Source organism: Micropterus salmoides, unplaced genomic scaffold (genome assembly GCF_014851395.1).
Source record: "Micropterus salmoides isolate LMB-PRFRI ecotype aquatic unplaced genomic scaffold, ASM1485139v1 Ms_hic_scaffold_1, whole genome shotgun sequence".
NCBI classification, from domain to species: Eukaryota; Metazoa; Chordata; class Actinopteri; order Centrarchiformes; family Centrarchidae; genus Micropterus; species Micropterus salmoides.
In genome coordinates this window covers 8,213,916-8,235,330 of record NW_024040040.1, presented here as the reverse complement: position 1 = coordinate 8,235,330, position 21,415 = coordinate 8,213,916, and the positions used below count along the sequence as shown (strand labels likewise).

General features: G+C 42.0%; 2 protein-coding genes across 4 annotated transcripts in view; one reads left to right on the top strand and one right to left on the bottom strand.

Annotated features, from left to right (window-relative positions):
• LOC119901036 (dedicator of cytokinesis protein 9-like) overlaps window positions 1-1,353 on the bottom strand; it is a 67,534-nt gene extending 66,181 nt beyond the window's left edge. Inside the window, exon 1 of one of the 3 annotated variants that reach the window (XM_038716496.1) lies at window positions 791-1,353. In XM_038716496.1, coding sequence (XP_038572424.1) covers window positions 791-904 — 114 coding nt within the window. In that variant the 5' untranslated portion in view covers window positions 905-1,353. The remainder of the gene's footprint in view (window positions 1-790) is intronic. The other 2 variants (XM_038716477.1, XM_038716487.1) reach the window with 2 other exon arrangements.
• Window positions 1,354-2,432: 1,079 nt separating this feature from the next.
• The window catches only part of bmpr2b (bone morphogenetic protein receptor, type II b (serine/threonine kinase)), a 32,518-nt gene continuing 13,535 nt past the window's right edge, over window positions 2,433-21,415 (top strand). The window contains exons 1-5 of the mRNA XM_038716509.1: window positions 2,433-3,489; window positions 14,306-14,491; window positions 15,193-15,372; window positions 19,369-19,476; window positions 19,678-19,769. Coding sequence (XP_038572437.1) covers window positions 3,411-3,489; window positions 14,306-14,491; window positions 15,193-15,372; window positions 19,369-19,476; window positions 19,678-19,769 — 645 coding nt within the window. The 5' untranslated portion in view covers window positions 2,433-3,410. The remainder of the gene's footprint in view (window positions 3,490-14,305; window positions 14,492-15,192; window positions 15,373-19,368; window positions 19,477-19,677; window positions 19,770-21,415) is intronic.

Below are 21,415 nucleotides of genomic sequence, written 5' to 3'. Positions count from 1 at the left end.
ATAATTGACAGCAAAAGCCATTAGTTACAGGAAAACAGCATATTGATCACTGTTATGCAACACGACACAATCACTGGGTTAGTCAGGTCAGTGCTGCGGATGGGTCCCTAAAGACGAGGACACTTCAAAAAGGTAAACTAAACCACAAACAGTGCAATTTGCACAGACAAAAAACACAATCTACATACATGAAATTACTTACAAGGGAACAATATAACCATTTATAACAATGTGTTTATTTGGCAATTTTTACCAATGTCATTACTCAGCTGTTTCTGCCTCACCTATCTGGTTGCAGGGTGCACCTGGGGGGGGGGGTCAGATGACAGAATGAAGGTGTGTGTGTGTGTGTGTGTGTGTGTGTGTGTGTGTGTGTTCTATCTAGTCCCTTTAGAGCTGCTGCATGGTGTATATTTCAGTTACCTGGCAACCCCTTTGAGAAAGTTGTAACAATAGGCACCCTGCATAGTCAAACATGGGGAATAGGCACCAGCAAACGTCAACATAACTATAGAAATGTAATTTCCAAAACAATGATGAGTAATGTTATACATTGTATAGTAGGTGGACCAGCTAGGGGGGGTTTAAGACCCTCATAGTGTGCATTTCTTAAGTGCACAAGGCTCAATGCCTTTTGAAGCTATTTTGACCTGACCCTGACCTCTTCCCTCAATTGTGCGAGGGACACCATCTAACAATGATACTGTTTCTGATATGTTGTAAAGTATTTGAGTATGTGCATTCAGTCTTCTTGTGTGAGTGCATAACACACAGTTCAGTTTTTCCTTACCATCAGCACCGACGTCCTGACAGCCTCGGAGACGCTCTGCCTCAGCTCTGCAGCGGTGCCCGGTTTGTTGAGCCCCCGGGTAAACTTCCTCGCCTCGGGTGGAGCAGAAGCCATAGTGTAACCCACTTTTCATCAGACAGCCAGGTACCGAGAGGAGCAGACTGTGAGGGATGTCCCAAGCGGCGCTACGAAAGCTGAAATCCAGTTCCAGGCTGTCCGACGTGCGTAAGTGCACACTGGCGCTTGTTTTACCCTGTCATAACGCCTCTCTTAAAATGTATATTAGCTCGATCATATCTACACTGAATACAGGATTTCAGGATACCTTAAGATGAATTCCCTGGTCAACAGCAATCGAAGAGCAACATCCAAAGCCTGCTATGCTCTGTCCCGTCAGCGGAGGTCCCTTGCGCAAACTGGCACGTCCCCCTTCCTCGGTAATGCCCAGTGATACATCACTGTAAACTAATTCATCAATCATATTTGGAGGCTAGACGTAGGAACAAATCAGTGCCACTGTATATAAATTAGACAGCAGGCCTATGACTGTGGGACACTTATAGTGTCCAAATGCCACTTTATGATATTTATGATATATCTAATATTATGTTTCCATATAGGCCTATAATAGTTTGTGACATTAAAGGACTCAGACAATTAATGCCTTAAAAGTTCATATCAATACAAGACGCATAAATTACCTATTTGAGCAGCACTAAATAGTATTTTGAGGTTATATAAGTACAAACTGCACGCTGTCCTGCTGTAGGCACAGGCTAACATTGCCACCTGCTGGATTAATTATTGTTTTAACTGTACAATCCGTGCTTTAGGCTTGAAACTCTGGATAAAGTTATTGACCACACAGAGGCAGTAAAGCAGCACTGAAAGTTGAAAAACTATTGATGCCTTTAATAGCAATCGTATAGAGTAGGCCTACCTTATGTTGTAGGCTAGTAGCAGTGTGATGTGTGAAACATGAAATAAGGGGATATCCATGGGAATACTGCTGCTGCTGCTACTACTAGGCTACTACTACTAATAATAATAATAATGCATATGTAATATAAAGCTTTTATCACGTTATCAAACATATTTAGAAAGTATCGATCTATCTCTTTAACACTTTTGTCTCTCTCGCTTTACAATATTTGGAATAAGTGCGCATACTTTGCGGCATTTTACCTTGTGATTTTTCATTTACAGGTTGCATTCAGATATATAATTTATTTTTTTACTTCAAAGTAAATGAGTCAGAGAGAGCGAGTGGTTTGTCTCCTGTCTGTTTACGGCGATTATGAGTCTGACTGCTGATTAATTTTGCACAGTGCAACGATTACAGTTCAGTGGCTGTTCACATGGCATGCGTTCGTAAGTAATCTTTCTGATTAGTGAGTGAATATGTCATTTGTGCAGACTTTATTTAACAGGGATCATGCATAATAAAACACTAAGCTAGAAATCCGATGCGTTAGATAGATATAAATCTGAGCCACGCTTTCCAGTGTTTACAGCAACATAACAACTGTGAGGATTGCATGGAGAGTTTAAATGCAGCATTATGTTTACACTGTGTTATATCCATAGTCTGCGGCACCGCGGCGCTGCAGCAGCACCCCTTCCTGACTGTGTAGGACAGTCCTCCACCCCCAACACCAACCCGCAGCAACCTGATCCCGGAGACGAGCGGTCCAGACGAGCCTGCAAACGAGGCGTTCCCAGCCGCCCTGTCTGTCTGTCTGTCTGCCCAGCGGAGCTCCACACCGTCAATGCCAAATGCTGCCTCGGGGAAGATCTGACCAAGAGATATGCATTCCCTCACCCGGTAGTCCGTCAGCACGGGACTAACACCGTTAATCTCAGTCTATCGCAAACCAGAAAAGCCAACTGTACGCGACGTTGACTTGGGTATATTTTCCCCCACGAAGGAAGGTCGCAAAATGAGACGGGACCTGGAGGACTAACTGGCTAGCTGTTAGGCTAACGTCGGTTAGCAGTCAGTTTGCAACATAACCGAGCTAATTGGCTAACGTTTATAAGGCAAATTTTAGCCCCTTGTGTCGAAGGGTTGGACTATTTTACAAGATGTATAACTAAGAGTTGTCTTTATGTACACGGTGTAGCTGTGCGTCGGCGATTTTCGCGATATTTACGCTCTTTGCCTAAGTTTTGGAGTACCAGACAGTCGCCCTGGGCAGCTAGCATGTTGGCTAACGTTAGCAGATATGGACCTTGTTCGCTGGCTGGTCGCAGATGGGATAAACGCCAAACAAGTTAGCCGCTTGTTTCACCTGTCCGGGCTGAGCTGGAGCCGATAGCGGGGCTAACGTAACTTTTATCGACAGTCAGTGTTAGTCATCAAATCACGACAGAACAACAACAACAGCGGCTCTTTCTTTTTTATTATTTTTTTACGCAGCACTTCTCGATGTGCTCCATACCTGAGAGATCGGTTCAAGTTATTGAGCTGACGTGAGGAGGAAAAAGGAAACAAAGTGGTATCTGCAAAAAAAGAAGAGCATCAGAAGAAGTAACTTTATTTATAATAAAAAAAATTAAAAAAAACAGACTCGGAGAGGAGCTCCAGCTACGAGACCAAAGTCGCTGTGTACACACTGTCATGGCTGTGGGCCGAATCACCATGAAATCACTCGCTAAATTTGGGTTTTGCCTGACCATTCTCCTGACTTCTGTGGCCGGTAAGTGGCTTATTAGTGGATTTATTTATTTATAATTTTTTTTAGCAAAGTGGGAAATGTGCTTCTCATAAATATTTGATGCATTGCTTTTGGTTTCTGCTGCCTGCATTTCGTCCACAGCCATTTGGTGCAGATATAATATACGCCACTTAATCATCTACCTAATTTATATTTTCTGGACTGGGACAGTTCTGGTGTTATATTTGCAGTTATGTGTTATGTTTGCGTGATTATTTAGTCATTTTAATACAGATAGTCGCTGTTACAGAATAGCAGACTTGTTTTCCCATATCATCATACAATCTCAGTGTGTTTCTGTGTCTGGTAGACCTGTCTGCCCCTTTTTATCTATCATTTCCATCTCGTTTGAGCGCCTGGCTAATTTTTCCAGTGATCTTTGTAAAAGTATCAGGTAAAACATTCATAGCTATCTCCTTTTGAGCGGAGCAGCAAATGCACCCATGGCACCTTTTTAATCATTCTGTGTACAAAAGCCTGGAAAAACACAGCCAAACATACCGCAGTCCCTGTCTGCCAAGTTGTGCCCCCTGTTCAAGACTTTGGGCTGAAGCCAGGCTTCTGTGAGACCTTGAGCATGATAAGATAGTAGCTGCACAGAGATGGAGGCACAGTGCATGTGAGGGAGGGTGGTGGGGCGGGAGGAATGTGTGGGAAGACTGGAAAGGTATTTTACAAGATGGGTAATTTAGGTGATAGAGGTTTCAACATGGTGCTTAGGCTTTGGCAGTGTGTTTAGAAAATAGGTGGTCTTGTTGCTCATCCGGTGTTACAGCTGAGTGGGTTTGAATGAGTGTACAAACAGCTTCTGAGTAATGTATTGAGTGTGGTTTAATGCCGAGGCTCCTCCATCCATTCATAGGCAGGGCATTATCAGAAGCGCAGAATAATAACTGCTGTTGCAGTGGGAAATATGTGAGTGTAGAGCATAATTTGAATGCACAGTGGGGCTGTGTTCATTACTTAAAGCTGGTAGTGCAGAGGGACTGTGACTCTATTTGCATTTACATTTGCATTTAAGACGCAAGTGGTGGTCTGAGTAATTTTTAATTCCCACTTCCATAAAATGACAAGCAGGGGCTGTAATTGTTAACGTTGCAAGGCCCAGACAGTATTTCTGACGTGCTCTGATTATAAGGTCACAAATAAACAAATAGATAAGCAATATTTAATTAACTCACACACCGAAAGACTGGAGATAAAGTAGATAAAATGAAGTGTAGAAGAGGGGTGATTCAGCGGAAGGAGCAGGACATGAAGCGTTTACCGAAGAGATGAGCTGTCAGGGTTGTGACGTAGGATCAGCGGGAGGTGGGGATGGAAAAAGCTGAGTGCAAGTTTCGTCCCAAATCATAACATTCAGCAAAATCATTTCAGCATGCAGGCTGAAAGATTACTCATCATCAGGAAATATTATTGCCTTGATAAGCTCACTTTTATGAGACATGACATGCAAATAAGTCCCCCTAGAGCTGTTTAACTACAGTGACTAGACAGGGACCAGGAATGACATACTCACTCAATAATCAGTACAAGGAAGATTAATGGATACTTACGCACACATGCCATGTAAACAGTCAATGAATTCTAATCATTGCAATATTAATTAGGCCAGCACTCAGACTCTGTTGGCGTAATCACTGTAAAGAGACAGGAGACAAACCGCTCGCTCTCTGTGCTGCGGTTTGTTCATGAATGCAAAGCAGAGATATCTCAGCTCCCTTTTCTTAGGGTGATACTTGTGATGATGGTGATGGGAGGAAGCAGAAGGCCTAATAGTCTACTGGAGCGAGTTAGTCATCCCTCTGACCCAGCGCCTTTCTCTTTGCTCCCCCGTGTCTCTCGGCTCCAACAACATTATTGCCTCCCGTCCCAATTCACCTCTCGGCTCTGTTGATTTCGTTTTCAAATTATCATTAATTTCCTTCCACCGGGCGTTTAACCTGTTTGCAGCTGAGCTCGAGTCGTCCTTCCTCTCCCTGTCCCCTGTGACTAATCAGTATGTGGGTGTACGCCTGCTGCTCCAAAATCTGGAGTAGAAACTATTCCAAACTATGGCAAAAGCCTGCAACACTACCTGTGGCGTGATCACAGGTGTTCTTAAGTAGTGACATTGGATCGGGACCCAAATTCTTGCCAAGTGAAGTTCAACTTGTAGCGCATGCGTGCTATGCCACAACCCACATTCAGGCAGAGGTTTTAGGGTTCAAAGAGGATTAGAGTAGAAGTATTATGCCATAGCATAAAAAAGACTGCTCATTTGCTCCGCTTGTCCAAACTCTGAAGCTGTGTCTCGTGGGCCCCATACTGTGGCGTTGACAGGCCCACTGTTCCCCAACCAGGCCGCTTCTCTCCAGCCTCTCCCGTCCACGGGGGACTCTTGAAGTTGTCGGCTCTGCGGTCACATCAGCAGCTCAACAGTTGTTGGCTCGAGATTACACACTCGTGCTGAATGGCCGTGAGTCTGTTTGCCGTGCAGGCTAGCTCAGATTGGAGCCTACAGAATTTGGTGAGTCAGGTACAGACTGGACTGTGGTAGGCCCTGGCGTGTACTCAGTGGTTTAATTGGCAAGATTGGTGGGAGAAGATGAGGATGAATCTGAATTACTTAATTACCAAGTGCTCAGGAATTTGCCTTGACAACTTTGCAGCAGAGACATTTTGAAAACAAAAGGAAAGGAAGGGCTAAGACGAGCGAGAAATACCTTTCATGTATTATGTGCTGCAACTAAAGATTATTTTCATTATCAGTTAAAGGGGCACGTCACTAAATGCATACGTGAAAGTGGGTTTCCAAGTTTTATAATTTCAATAGCCGGACCAATTGGAAAATGTGAATTAGTCTGGAACTTCTCAGTTTATTTTTGATTTCCCAGGGCCTTTATCAATGGGCACAGACCAGAATGTCTCTGGACATATTTGGATAGACCTACAACCAATCAGAGCAACGAAACCTGTGACATAGCGCTAACCGATGGAACAGTGTAAACAGACTACAACGTGCAGAGATTAGTTGTAATGGTGTAGCATCAACATGTGTTGCCGTTTTTGCCAGCAGAATCCAAAGGTCCAGGTCATTTAATATTGATACGATAGCAGATTCAACTGGACGTCGCACATCAGTGGCAGCCGTCTTGGTTGTTTACGTTAATCTTCAGATTAGTGCAGCTGTGGTCATGAGGGAGAGAGAGCGAGAGGATGTGCTGCGTGAATAGGACTAGTAAAAAAAAAAAAAAGAATCAAAAATCAATCCTTGGCGGTCAGCGTTGATATTGTGGCGGGTCGCCACAAATAAATGAACGTATGGGAAACACTGGCATGAAGACAGAAGGAAGTGCATCAATTTCTTTTATTAACTCTCCATTTTCAGCTCAACAGTGTTACAGGAGTGCAATGGCAAGTCATGCCAAGTGGTACTCTACAAGTACTCTTTTAATCAGACAATTACTCTCTTGATTCATTTGTTTGGTCACTCTTGTTTGGTCTGTGAAGTGTCGGAAAGCAGTGAGTCCAAGGTGGTGCCTTCAGAAATCCTGTTTTGTCCGACCAACAATCCAAAGATATTCATTTTGCAGAGATATAAAACAGAGAAAAGCAAGAAAAACATAGTGTAAATTATTAACCAGTTATCAAAAGTTGCCCATTATTTCTTTGCCAATTGACTAATTATTAAAGCAACTAATCATTTCATCTCCTAAATTATGCGTCCAGCTTGTATCATGATCATATTTCTATGATAATGATTATAGCAAATGTATAAAAGGCTTTTATACTAATTATAATGAAAGCCAGAGACTTAAAAACAAATCAAGGTAGAGAAACTAAGTTTGTATCAGTGGTGTGAAAATGCGTGTATTTCAGTTAGTGGCACCAGTTTTGCCCCTAACCCAGTGGCACACAATATCATGCTACATCCCATTTGCCTCTAAAGCTATTGTGCTCAACGTTCATTATGGTCTTTTAGGGATTTGGTGCAGCATCACTCTGAAAGTCAATACAAGGATTATAATAGTAGTTTGTAAAATATTACGCAGCAAGTGTGTAGAAGCAAAAATAGAGATAATATAATGGTGTATACTTTCTTTGGACCAATGTAGTTTTGACAGTAAAATAGGGTGGCAGTTGACGAGGCTGAAGGGTAGAAAGGCACTGCGCCCACTTTGATTCCATAATATTTTGCACTCAGTCCACTATTTTGTGAGAAGAGATGAAACTGACTGCAGCAAGAAACTGACCAATGAATGCTGGATGGAAGGGGGGGGGGCATTTGGTCTTTAATACAGCTAGCCTTGTACTGTATTACATGAAAAAGATCAATATTTGTGTCTTTTAGCACCCTTTGGTTTGAGTTCTGAGCAGAAGTAAAAAGCATTGTGAGATACCGTAGAACAGTGTTCAGTAGACCTTGTAGTTGGCAAAAAGGAGAAATTAGTGAATGTTTTAGAAAACAAAAGGTGCAGTCTTGAGATGGTAACTCAGAGTGACAGCCTATGATTAACACGAAGCGTTCTCCTTGGCCAGCAGAGACAATAAGTCTAGAGCGCGCAAGAAATGTTGCTCAGAGTTTGGATGAAATGCTTTTTGGTAAGGTTTTTTTTTGTATTTTCATGGAAAGAAGCTTTAAATTTATTGTTTCTCTGTATTTTCTAAAATGTACTGGGACCATGTTGTTTTCACTTTAAATAAACCTGACTTGACTAAAATGCAGGGTACTTGTTAGCAAGGCTTTAAGGTGATATTGGTCTTGTTTTTATTTTCTGGTAGCTAGGATGCCCCATCTCTGGATATTGTTGTGTCTTTGTAGTTGTCCCCTGTGTACCATGTCTATCTTAGGCCCCCGTGTGTTTCTATCCTCATCAGCTTATAATAGTAGCAGCAACAGAACAAGGTGCAGTCACTAGATCATCATTTCAGTATTACAAGCAATCACTGGTGAAAGGTACAGCTTTCTGACCGAATCTCCTTTGCTCTGAGAAACATCCCAGAAATTTTACACAAAGGAAACCAGAAGATGGCTTGTGGGGGTTTAAAAAAGACAGAACAATATATATTGGTTAATAGTAACATTACAAAGTATGTAACAGAGACAACAGTTTCTAAATTAACTCAAACTTAGTTTGTATTCAGAAGCTCAAACTTTGGGCATTTTTGCTTGAAAAATTTCTAAAATGATTATCAAAATTGTTGGCAAAACATTTTTCTTTCCCTCAATGAATCAACTAATAGCCTCAGCTCTACTCTTTTTAAAAAGACTAGGACTCCGTTTGCAAGGACTTTACAATACCAGTTAGCTCTCACAGAACAGGTATAACTTCCCATCATACCAGACAACCGCAAGGCCTCCACTGGTGACTCTTGAGTGGGTGGACGTGTAGGTACAATCAGCCTGTCAAGCTAGAGTGTAGCCCATCAAACCTGTCATGGCTGTTCAAAGAAAATGTTATTGTATACAAAGCCTAAATTCAGACGCAGCCTGAAACCAAACTTTTGCTTGTTCATAAATAATCTGAGATTAATACCACCCATGGTGTGATGGTAAACACCACTTTTGTCACTCTGTCATCTGTGTTTTCATCATATATTTTGGAAAGTTAAGATACAGAGAGAAACAGGCGGGGGGGGGGGTTATAAATGCATCGTGGTCAATAATGGTGGCCTCTAAGCTTTGAGGCTAGTATAAACCCCAGGATTAGCATAACTGTACCAGACCCAGACAGACACAGACTGGTGGTGTTTTTAGGGGGGGTGTCAGTCCCGAGGCAACAGATGGGACAGATTAAAGCGCGCCCCCCTCCCCGCCTCAATCTTTAAACTCAACCAGGGGACTTGGAAAATTGGGGGTGTCAGCAAATGCCCCTGAAGCCCGTCCGTCCTACCTCAGCAACATGCACCCAAACAGCAGCAGCAGGTATGATTACGACTGATACATGCTTCTGATGGCTGTCGGCGTGTAGCAGCTTGAGCCTATGCGATAATGAAAACACTGTTACATGGGCATACACTGCACCACTTTACATTTTGGATGTTTATAAACGCATACATCTCTAATACTGACAGAGTTAGCAGTGTACAAAGGCTCTACATGGGAGTTTTGTGCCAGTTCTCCCCATGACAACACAAGCAAGAGCGCAACTTGTTCAGTGGCTGCGGGCAGTGCACGCATGTCTGCAGAGGAGTCGGTGTGTGCACGGGTGCTCCGAGCACGTTTCAGCCTTTAGTCAAGAAAGCCTCCGCTGCTTTTTTTTTTTTCTGCCCCCCCCCCACCCCACCGTTTCTGTCTCTAATCTTGGATGTGAACTCGGAACCAGTTATGGAGAGAAAACAGCCAACACATCAGTGCACTCTGTGACTTTTAATCAAGTCTCAGACAGCCATGTCTTGCACCGCTCCAGTGGGCCTTGGCAGTAGGAAGGAGAGAGCCAGATTAGATCGCTGTTGTTTTTTAGTGGCGAGGCTGAGGGGAAGGGGGTAGTCCGAGGTGGGTGGGAGGGTGCACCGAAGGCCAATTGGGGGAGGAGGGTTAGTGGCGGTGGGGGGTAGTGGTAGGGGAGGGATTAGCAAATAACTGGGCCATGGGTAAACACTCAGCAGTGCCCGCTGTCATCCAATGAACAGGCTTGGAGCAGAAAACTACTCCTGAAGCCTTTTGAAATGAGTCTCTCTCTCTCTCTCTCTGTGTGTCTGTCTGTCTGTCTGTCTATCTGTCTATCTATCTATCTCTCTATCTCTCTATCTCTCTCTCTCTCTCTCTCTCTCTCTCTCTCTCTCTCTCTCTCTCTCTCTCTCTCTCTCATATATATATATATTCATATATATATATCCGCCTCACTCCACTGGCCTTGCCTGCATACTCTGACCCACAATCCAGTACTGCATAGAAAGCCAAGATCACGCAACAAGCACCACAGAGCAGAACCAGGGATAGAGCCTGCCATGGCCAATCAGAGATTGGCAACCAACCAAAGAGACAGAATTCAGTGAAAGAGCCAACCACAGCCAAGCAGAGCAGCAGGCAGACCAATGAAATCTGACTACAGGAGTGCTCACATGGCTCAGACTGCAAATGAGCAGAGCCTGGATGTGACTGCTTAGGTTTAAGCTCCATCCCCTGCAACCCTCTTATTTCTCTTTTCACTTTTTTTGGTATATTGAGCTGCTAAATCCAATAAATGTATTTGAGAGGAAATTTAATTAAATTTAATCTAATTAATTGCTTTATTCAATTTTGTAAAATAATTTTAGGGTGGTGACGTCATAAAATTTGTAAACCTCAAAAGTGACATTTGGTAGGGTCCTAATCAGAGTACAATATACCTACATACTTAGCAGTGTGGAGGCATTGATTTCTTGCTTTGTATTAATACAACAATTTTTTTTTTTAAATAATCTCTTCCGCTTATGACAATAAACTGCAAAAATCAATCACACACCCAAAATCAATGAAGGACATAAGCATTTAGCTGCTCCCATTATGGGGTTTAATTTCATAGGTTGAAATTGTAGAAAATAAATATTAATAATTAATGCAGCATACAATAGCTACCCAACTTCAGGAGAAAGGTTGGAGATACTCTATGGATTTCTGTTCTCCCAATCCTGGTGTACAATGTCTGTTTATCTAACGGTCTATGGGTGTTGTCACTGGCTCTGCACTTCCTCCTTGTGTTCCTTTATGTTTCTCCTCATTTTACTGAGATTTCCTCCTCTGCAACTTGTGTCCTCACCTCTACCGGCCACTCCTTGATTTCTGGTTTAGGGTAATTCGAAAGAAAGCACATACAAGGCTGAAAAGATCATTGTTGAGACGTTATTACCCATCCGGTCGAGGCACATGGCCGCCCACTCAGAGTCTAGGTTTCTGCCTGTTAAAAAAGGAGTTTTTCTTTGCCACTGTCGTCAAGTGCTTGCTCCTGGGGGAATTGTTGGGTCTCTGACCTACTCTATACAAAAGGTGCCCTGAGATAACCTCTGTTATGATTTGGTGCTGTATAAATAAAATTTAATTGAATTATGTTAGCTTTGTACCTTTTTAGACGTGGGTGCTGTCAACTAATTTGTAAATAAAAGCACAAGAGATTGAGTTTTACAGTGAAGGATAGCATGTGGTGTCTCTTCACCAAACAACAATGGGTAATTAAAAAATGTCAAAATTCAGAGTGAAATCCTTTGACCTTGTGGTGAACGATATTGACATATTATCTCGTATCAGACAGGTTCATAAAGTTTACAATGATAACAGGGCCAGATTTCCCTGGAAATTCTTGGAAAGTTTCTAAACAATGGGTCCTTGATTTAAGACCGTGGTAAACAGAAGCAGGCGTCCAGTGATTTTCAGTTGGCTCACCTACAATGACAACAGTTGCTAATAGATTGTATTAGCTGTAGCCAGCTAGTAATTTTCGCTAACAGTAACTTCATGAGTTGGTTGAAAACACTTGTTTCCTGCTGACTTTTTATTGTTTCCACCTGACTCGATTTAAAACAAACCTTGTGAAAGGGGGCTTAGATACGCACTGGATTGCTATATACATGATATCATGCTAACAGGCTGAGGCTAAAGCTAACAGCTCCCAGGCAAAAAAAGCCAGGTGATGACCCATGTAAAAGACATGGACATAAAGAAACAACATTGTTCTTGTGTTGCAGTGTAGAGTTAGGTAGTTTTAGCCTTATAGGTATGAGAAGGTCAAATGTCAGATTTGAGTGTTATGTCATTTTAACATAACCCTTTTTGGTGGCCTAGCTTAGATACTTGGCCAAGCAAGAGAGAGGTTAGATTTGTGCATTCTTGTTCAAATCATAAACACCGTTTAGGACGAGAACTTACCAACTTACCATATTCCTTATACTGTTTCTGGTTTTTGGAAAGGCCAAAAGGCTAGACTGTACCTAGTTATGGTTAGAAAGCTATGATTAGACAATCGTTGTTTGGGAGAGCGGTTTCACGAAGTGCCAGTTAATGCACGTGATGCACTGTTCTGCCTACAAATCTTGGGTCCCAGTTAATTTCAATATTGTTTTGAAACAAACGATGAAGTAAGTGCATGCCGTGCAGTCAGTTGACCCTTCATACAGTAAACTTTGACCCTTTTTCAATGCTGAAGCGGCTTGGCAAGGACAGCTTGAAATACTTTGTTTTCAATAATAGAAGCTGGAAAGGAAAATAAAGAGAACACATAAAATTTCTGCTTACTCTGCCACAGATAAGACAATGTTCCTTTCATATTATAGAGAACAATACAATGTGCAACTACAGTAGCTTTAGTGACAGGTAGGCAGAGAAGTGCAAAAATATGAATGAATATCTGCGTATTATGTCTCCTCCTTGTTTTTTTTATAGCTTGTGTATCTGTATGACATAATATGTTTGATAATCACATTCATTTTTACCAGAGAATGTTAATGTTCTGTAAATACATGCAAGTTCAGAATTGTCGGTCCCGTCAGGAATCCAACCGCTAACCCTGGCTGTGCCTTTGTCAACTCATTGAAATTCACTTTCCTCATCAAAACGAAAATTCCTCCACATACTTAACCCTTAGTATGAACTCCTTTCCCACACATCCCACCATGTTTCCCCCCGTAGGCAGTCAGTCACACAGAACAGTAGGCAGTAAAGGCCCACAGGTTGAGGGGCAGCCGATGCCCACAGTAGGCCAGGGTTGATAGCTTTATCTGTGGATGGGAGCAGAGGAGGAAAGTTGGCGTCGTGCCCAGCAGAGCTACCACTCCATCGCGTCACCCTCGGCCCACACAGGCTAGCTTGACCTTGGGCAGGGTACAGCCACTCCCCACCCCTCTGTAACAGACCCCCCTCCCTCCTTCCCGGATGGAGGAAAGGGAGGAGCTGGAAGGAAGGGAAACAAACGGGCACATCATGTATCCCTTATCTGAAATTACCCACAAAGCAGGCAAAGTACATAAACACACACCAACGTTGGCTCAAACTATTTCTCCCTGACACTGTAAACACTCTACCAGACAGTGCTAATTAACAAGCAAACTGTCAGTTTCACACAACTGGACACGTTCTGGATTTTCTTTTCACTCAAAACACACATTTTGTTTCAGACGCCGCCTCAAGTTTCTGTAAACCCAGCTTGGAAAACAAACTTCGGTCATAGGCTAAGGTCTGAGGTGGGAGTTTTAACGTTATGTTGAACATCCACCTCTCATTTTCTGTTCATTTTCTTGACACTGTGTTTTTTCATTTTACGGTTTTTAATGAGGTTTGTTTTAATGTATGTGTTCTTTCCTTAAGGCAAGAGTATAATATTATATTTCTGTTTTCTATCTATTGCCTTGTGAGAGGCAGCAGTCTTTTTTCAGCTGTGGATTCTTCCTCTATAGACCGATGCAGTACCCGTATTAGTCTTTCTATGTAGCTGGTTTAGCAGATGAGCATATATTTATGTATTTTTTATGTATAATTTAAATTTAATTAAAAAGTATGTGAGTGGATGTGATTGACATTAAATATTCATCCACAGAAGAAGGCTAAGATTTTCATACAATATGTGCACAATAAACACTTTAGTGTGTTCGTGGAAGGAGACACAATCAATAAAAAGATACGATGAAATGGCATAAATTAATGAAGCTGTTGAGCTGTCTCTTTCCCTCTCTCTTCACCACACTTATTAAGACAGACTCACGAACGGCCTCCATCTTAGAGTTTCATGTGCTTGCCTCTTGTCATCACGCTGTTTCATTCACTTTGTTGCTACTGCAAAAGCGCAGCTCTGATTTGCTAGAAATTTGATTTGACTCCGCTCCAACTGCTCACGTCTCTTCACAGCGGCACAGGGCGAGGAGAGAGAGTGTGCCTTCACGGACCAGCAGCAGCAGTGGGAGATGGAGAGAGTGGCGGGGGGTGAAGGCCGGGTCTCCCCAGAGAACACCACCATCCGATGTGCCAAGGGCAGCCACTGTTTTGGCCTGTGGGAGAAAAGTCCTCCAGGCGAAGTGCGACTGGTCAAACAAGGTACAAGAGACACAGAGAGACACTGTCTGCAGGTCTTCAGCTTCTTCATAGACACTTGAATTTTACCTCTGACATACTTAGTGCACTTATAAAGCAACATCTCGAGCATCTCTTTAGTTTGCTAATGTCAGCTAACACTGACTGACTAACAAACTAACCAATGAGCTACTGGTCATACCAGACAAATTTTAAACCAATTATTTTAATAATCAGTTAATCATGTGTCAATTTTAAAGCAAAAATATCAAACATTTGATGATTCCAGCTTCTCAAATGTGGCTTTTCTTTGTCTTAACATTACAGTAAATTAAATTTTTTGAAGATTTTGGACAGTTAGTCAGACAAAACAAGACATTTGATGACATCACCGTAGGCTTTTAAATTGTGATGGCAGTATTTCACAGTTTGTAGACTGAATGACTCATTCAGAAAATCTTCAGAGAACTTGGCAATGATAATAATGGTTAGTTGTAGCCCTAAAATTCAAGTACACACATTTCTTTTAATGCAACTCAAACCTTGGCTGAAAACAGGCTTCATGATTGAGTTTTCATTTTTACAAGGTAACAACCAAAAGAAATATTTTTTAGTTTGGCTAACTCACAAAATAAATAACAATAAAATGTAAAAAATGAGATACTGCCCTTGATGTTATGAAATACAATTGGACACATCCCTCTCCTGTCATCCGCCTGTGTCAGGTTGCTGGACTCACCTGGGCGACCACCAGGGTTGCCGTGACGACCGCTGCGTGGTCACCAACCTCCCCCCACAGATCCAGAATGGGACGTACCACTTCTGCTGCTGCGGCAGCGACATGTGCAATGTCAACTTCACGGAGGACTTCCCGCCGCCCAGCCCCACCACTGCACAGCCCATCTGTAAGGACACATGTGTGCACTGTGTACACAGCTTATCAGTCACTTGTTTTTCTGCGAGTCTTTCCAGCCATGGTGCATCTTTTCTTTTATATAGAGGTGGTCAACTAACTAGACAATGGCAAGTCAGCCAGATAGAGTCAAAGCCAGATCTCGGCCTACGCTAATGCTTACTATGGTTTTAGTATTGACTTTTGTGCTGGTCATTTTCCAGTTCAACTGCCCAGATATACTCCAAGAGGAATTGTATTGTGTTGAGAAAGGTAGCTGTGATTTCTTATTGGAAATCTATTTTGGATTGAGACTGCCTGAATTAATTTTAGATGGCGTTACATTATCTGTTTTTTTGTTTTCAGACAGATAAATTGACTCAGGCGCCCTTTTTGTTAAGCTTATATAAAGTAATTTCTTGTACCAAAGTGAATCTAACTTTTCTGCCACGTTTTCAATCATCGCTTATACAATTGGGTGTAGTAGGCGGGGGTGGGGGGGGTGGGGTGAATGAAACTGACTACCAAAAAAAAGAAAGAGAAAGCAAATGCAGGCCCACACAGTTCGGAAACACAAAGCTATTAACAGAACAGAATAGAAGGATGTTTGATATCATCAGTGCTGTCGAACCTACACCTACTTAGAAACTACTTTCTCTCTCCTCCTCCTCCTGCTTCATTATTCAACCACACGGCTTAGAAAAGAGCTTCCTGATTGCAGTTCACAGTTGTAAGGTTCATAATGGACACGCTTTGTAGCATATTCAGTGTCCTCACTCAGAGCTGGTATAGATTATATCCACTAAAGGGCTGTGAAAGTGGTTGCTATTGAATTCTGTTTGTATCAATGCTCGTCTGTTTTGTGTGTGTTTTTCTTTAAGTTGTCGGCGTGTTCTTAGTAAGGTGCCAAACAAAGCAAACAGATGTATTGTTAATTGTTCTTTCCTCTTAAGGCTTAACTGTGAAAGCAATGTGTATAATAGGTAGGAGGAGGGGGAGGGAAGGGGGGATGGCGGCGGTGGCGGCTCATCATCTCTCCTGCCCACACGTAAACACAAACACTCACACTCTCCCATCCATGCCGTCTCTCTGCATTCCACGGATTACGAGGCGTCTGCTGTATCTGTCTGTCTGCGGGCGTGGCGGTGACTGTTCCAGTGAGTAGGCAGCCCACGAGACAAAGAACCGGAGAAAGTTGGGAGAAAATACGCCATTTGGCGTTGGAAGGACGTTTGAGTAATCAGCGATGTTCTAGTTTGAGTTGTATTGTGACTTAAAATCCTGTTTCTGTTTTTGCTAGGTTGGTGATTTCTGACATGTCTGGGCACATTTATGCCAGGATGACTAGAAGCAGGAAATGGTTTCAGTCAGTTGAAGCTGTCTGAGTGATCGTAAGCCAAGAGCAATCACGGGTACAAGTAGCAATACCGCAGTGTAGAAAAACTCAGCTCCAAGTGATAATACTGCATTCAAAAGTATTCATGTCAAAACATACTTAAAAAAGTACTCATTATGCAGACTTGTATAATCTGATAGTGATTATTGATGTATTAATGTGTAAACATCACTTTTTAAGTTGTAGCTGGTAAATGTTGAGTTGCGTAATCTATAATAATAATAATAATACGACACAAATGATTAATTGATTATATTTTGTATTAATCAGAATCTGTAAGTAACTACTAACTATACTGTGGCTGTCATATAAATGTAGTAGAGTAAAAAGTACATTAGCCTATGTAAACAGCACAAAATGGAAATACTCAAGCACAATTTTGATGTACTTGTATTTTTATTTAAGTACTGTACTTGTCTAAATGTGCTTATATACTTTCTACCACTGGGAGTATCTGATGATTTTGTTGGTGATATAAAAAACAATGTCACACTTATTACAGAGATTTTAAACCGTTTTTTGGTGTGTGTCAGTATGTGCGTCTGTGTTTGTCAGATCGCTTCCTGTGCAACCCTCTTGTTGATAATGAACTCCGTGACCTTGGCATTTGAGGGGAGCCTTGTCAACCTCCATATGTGTATGCGTTTTTGTGCATGCATGCTCATGCTAGTTTGTCAGTCAAAGCCGCCCTTAGGCTCTCAAAGCCATCAATTATTGATAAAGCTGGTCTCCCAAGGCAGCACCGGTGTGTTGACCGATGTAAGGGATGCAGGAGAGTGTGTTTCTGTGTGTATCCGGGCAGCTGCTCTGGACTGCCATACTGTATTTCTGCAGAATATAGAGTAGAGCAAGGCAAGTGTTGGTTTATTTAAGGGTGTGTGTGTGTGTGTGTATGGTTGTCTCGAGAGTAGCACTTATAGCTGATGCAGTTTCATTAATCACAAATGCCAGACGGCTGAAACTGCAGCCACCTCAGCTAACTGCCTCTGCCTGCCACTGTAACCAAATTCATCTGACCAGCTCTTTAGTGAGCTCTGTGTTTTTACATATTTTCTTTCTGTCGCTTTCTCCATTCACTTCCCACACATCCTCTGTTCCTCTTCTCCTGCACTGCTTTCCAGTCTGTTGACCATTCTTCATGGTTGTTTGGCTAAATTGATTTTTTTTCCCCCCTTCCCTTTTCCTTCGTGCACTTCGTGGCATGCCTGATCGTCCGCAAACACACATACGTGAATACCCAAGATACTGTAATGTTTGTATGTTTGCCTGTTTTGTCTACAATTATTGACCTGCTATTTGAGAAGGTAAACATCCCGTATGCCCACTTGCTATTCTATTCAGAGTCTTGCACTCACACAGAAAATATGTTTCATAGACCAGTTTTAACTGCAGTGCGCTTCTGGAGTTTTTACCTGAACAGCAGCAGTATGGGATAATACTGAAAGCCCCTGACCTCAAAATGTTTTTATTTGCACAATATAAAATAGAAAAATAAAATGCAGAAAGTCACAGCAACACCACCACAAAATGTAGGTGCACCAAAGTTTTCTACAGCACTTTTAGCACCATAACAGTATGTTCTAACCTTCTGTCATTTACCTTTCACAGTGATAGTTATGTAAATGATTGTAAACAGATTGTAAACACCTATAGGTAAATGTTTGTTCTATGTTCGCCTGTGACGCAGCGCGCAACAACTGTGACTGGTTGCCTGCATCGCATTTCCTCCATGCTCCAAGGAAGTGCTCTGTGCTTTGAAGCCAGTTTTACTAGCAGCCAAACAAGCGGCTATAAAATGGTGCATACTTTCTTTTGAGCATCAAAACCCCGGCGAAGTGACTCGTTTCACAGTCAGAATTTTGGTGCGTTCGGTCGATAATATTCGAAAAGTCTAGAGGAGCCGCACAAGTATTATTTTACCCCCATTCAAGTTAGCGGAGGCCAAATTGGTCGCACTCTGGAGCCCGACGAGGAAAGAATTGTTCAGTAACAACATATGCACAGACAGAGCCAGAAAGCTTTATGGCGTGGCTCACTGTGAGAATTAATGTTGCCCTGTGTCGGCCTCTTGTAAACAAAAGTAATGTTTACATTCAGTGTTACTCGCCAAAACACATAGTGTGTATATATCCTTGAGGTCTAACAACTGTAGTGCATTTCCTTACTAGTAAAGCTTATGTAAAGCTGATAAACCCCAAAGTACATACACTGCATTCTTTACGTCCATGTTTATTACTGGCAGGCGCCCTCTTCCTTGTCTGTGATGACGCCTGCTACAGGCGGGAGGGGAAAAAAGGTTTACGGAGTGGGGATACTAGTGGGGATCCAATATGAATATTTATACCAACATTATAGACTGAGTTGAATCAACACAAGGCAGTACTGTAGATCTACTGTAGTGGATTGCATCAGACTGGACAGATGTACCTAATAAACTCATAAATTCAGTGTATTGATATCAGCTGTGGTACATGGCCTTCTTCTGACTTCCTGCTCGCAAATCAAAGGCCCGAGTTTTGTTTCAGCAATTTGCTCTACCCGTATAAAGGTCACAGTTTGATTTGTGTTTTTGTTATTGATGTGTCCCCCCACCCCCCCACCCCCTTCTTGTAGACACTCGCACGCTGCGCTACGAAGAGACAGTAATTATCACCCTGGCAACAGTGTCCGTGCTGGCCGTGCTTGCTGTAGCTGCTTTCTTTGGGTACCGCATGATGCACGGTGAGTTACCATGGCACCACGCTGTGAGGAAGAGCAGAGAACATTCATTATTCAAGGCCGTTTAAATGTTTTTGGTAAAAGTTCAATGAATTTAATAAATGGAATCAGGGCTGATCTTTTGTTTAAATGCATCTACATGTTTGGCAATTTTCTGAATTCTGAGCTCTGTATGTGTGTTTGTGTGGGTGCTTCTGTTCACAGGAGATGGTAAGCAAGGCCTTCACAACCTGAATATGATGGAGGCTGCTGGCTCTGAGAGCTCTCTGGACCTAGACAATCTGAAACTCCTGGAGGTCAGTGCACACAGTGGACCCTTAGTCCATCTGTCTCTGTCTGGACAGGCTCAGACTTGTAATACCTTTTGTCTTTTTTCACACACTATAACCTTTTTTATTTTTAATTCTGTTTGAAAATCCTCTACACTGCAATTACATTTTTCAACATTTATATTGTATTTCTTTTTTGTTTATTTATATGGCTCTTAACTTTCTCTTTGCTCTGAAAGATGATTGTTAGGGTGATAACAGCTCGGGACATCCTTTTTACAGATTCTTATCCAAAGGGGACTAGTACAGCAATGATAATAAATTGTTTGTACAGGAATTGAACTTATCAATTATTAGTAACATTACTGCTACAGTTCCACACTGGCATATAGTTCTTAAACAGCGTGGCTCACTACATCTTTTAAACCCAGAATCCTGTGGATTACTGCTCGCCTGTTTTTTTTAGAAGATGAAAGCTTGTATCATTGGTTCAGACATGTAGCGTTCTCACTGGCTTTAACATCTCTACACACAGGTAGTGTGTGTGTGTGCATAAAGGAGGGAGGGAAATGAGAATTAGAAAAAGAAACTAGAAACCAAAGGCATAGAGACAAAAATAAACCAAAAAATACATCAAGGTTTACGGTTACATTTGTCGTTTCAGTGTGACCTTTATCATCCGATCACGGCAGGACGCATTAAGTGACACGTCAGGGCACACAAAAATAGGATTTTGCTTACGCTGACACAGGATCCTGTAAACCTGATATGGAAGTCGGAGAACTTATATTGTGATAGGAAGTCAATAGAGTCTGGGTGATATTTAGCCACAATGACAATATAAGCAGGAATAAGAGATTAAAAGTCGAGCAGGAGAAACCGATGCCGCTCCTGAATAAACCCAGCCTCAGGAGACGTAGCACAATTGAACTTTTCTAAAAGCTTTCGTCATCCCTCATGTAATTTCTTTGCGTCTTTCAACCTCGCACAGGTAAACTAACTGGCGAGTGCAAACAATTAGACTGCTGGAAATTAGATTCCTATGCAGTTGTCTGTCATAGCTAATCAAGGAGCTTATTTCTGCATTCACTTATATATATTATATATTTTTTGAAAGCTTTCGTACTCTCACACTCTGATATTGTTGTGTGTCCTGAATGGAAGTGGTGAGTGCAAAGTCAGCATGACCCATCATCAGATTGGACTTTATTTATGAGAAAAGGGTTGGGGGAAAAAAACATCATCATTGTGACAAACGGCTACATGCTTGCTTTTAAAGGATGGTGCTGGTGTTTTTGTGCATTTTTAGGTGTCTACAATGCACCAGACCAGCGTTTTGTCAGCTGCTTTACCACACAGTGATAACGTTAATAAGAAAACAAGAACCAAGCACTCAGTTGTTCGTCTTGAGCTAGTTTCCAATCTGAAAGAAAGAAACTGCCCTTTTAGAAATCAAATACTCTGTGGTATGCTTTTAAAAATGGTCCACAGTCATATTAACTGTGAATTATTTCTAGTAAATTGACTATAGCAAAAGGAGTGGTATGATGTTTTCAGTGTGTTGTGGAAGCTGTCTCAGAAAATTATGCTTCTGCTGTGCATCTTGACAAAACCGAAAGACAGCCAGCCAATCAGTACTGAACATAATGATCCAACAACATGAGTGATGTTTT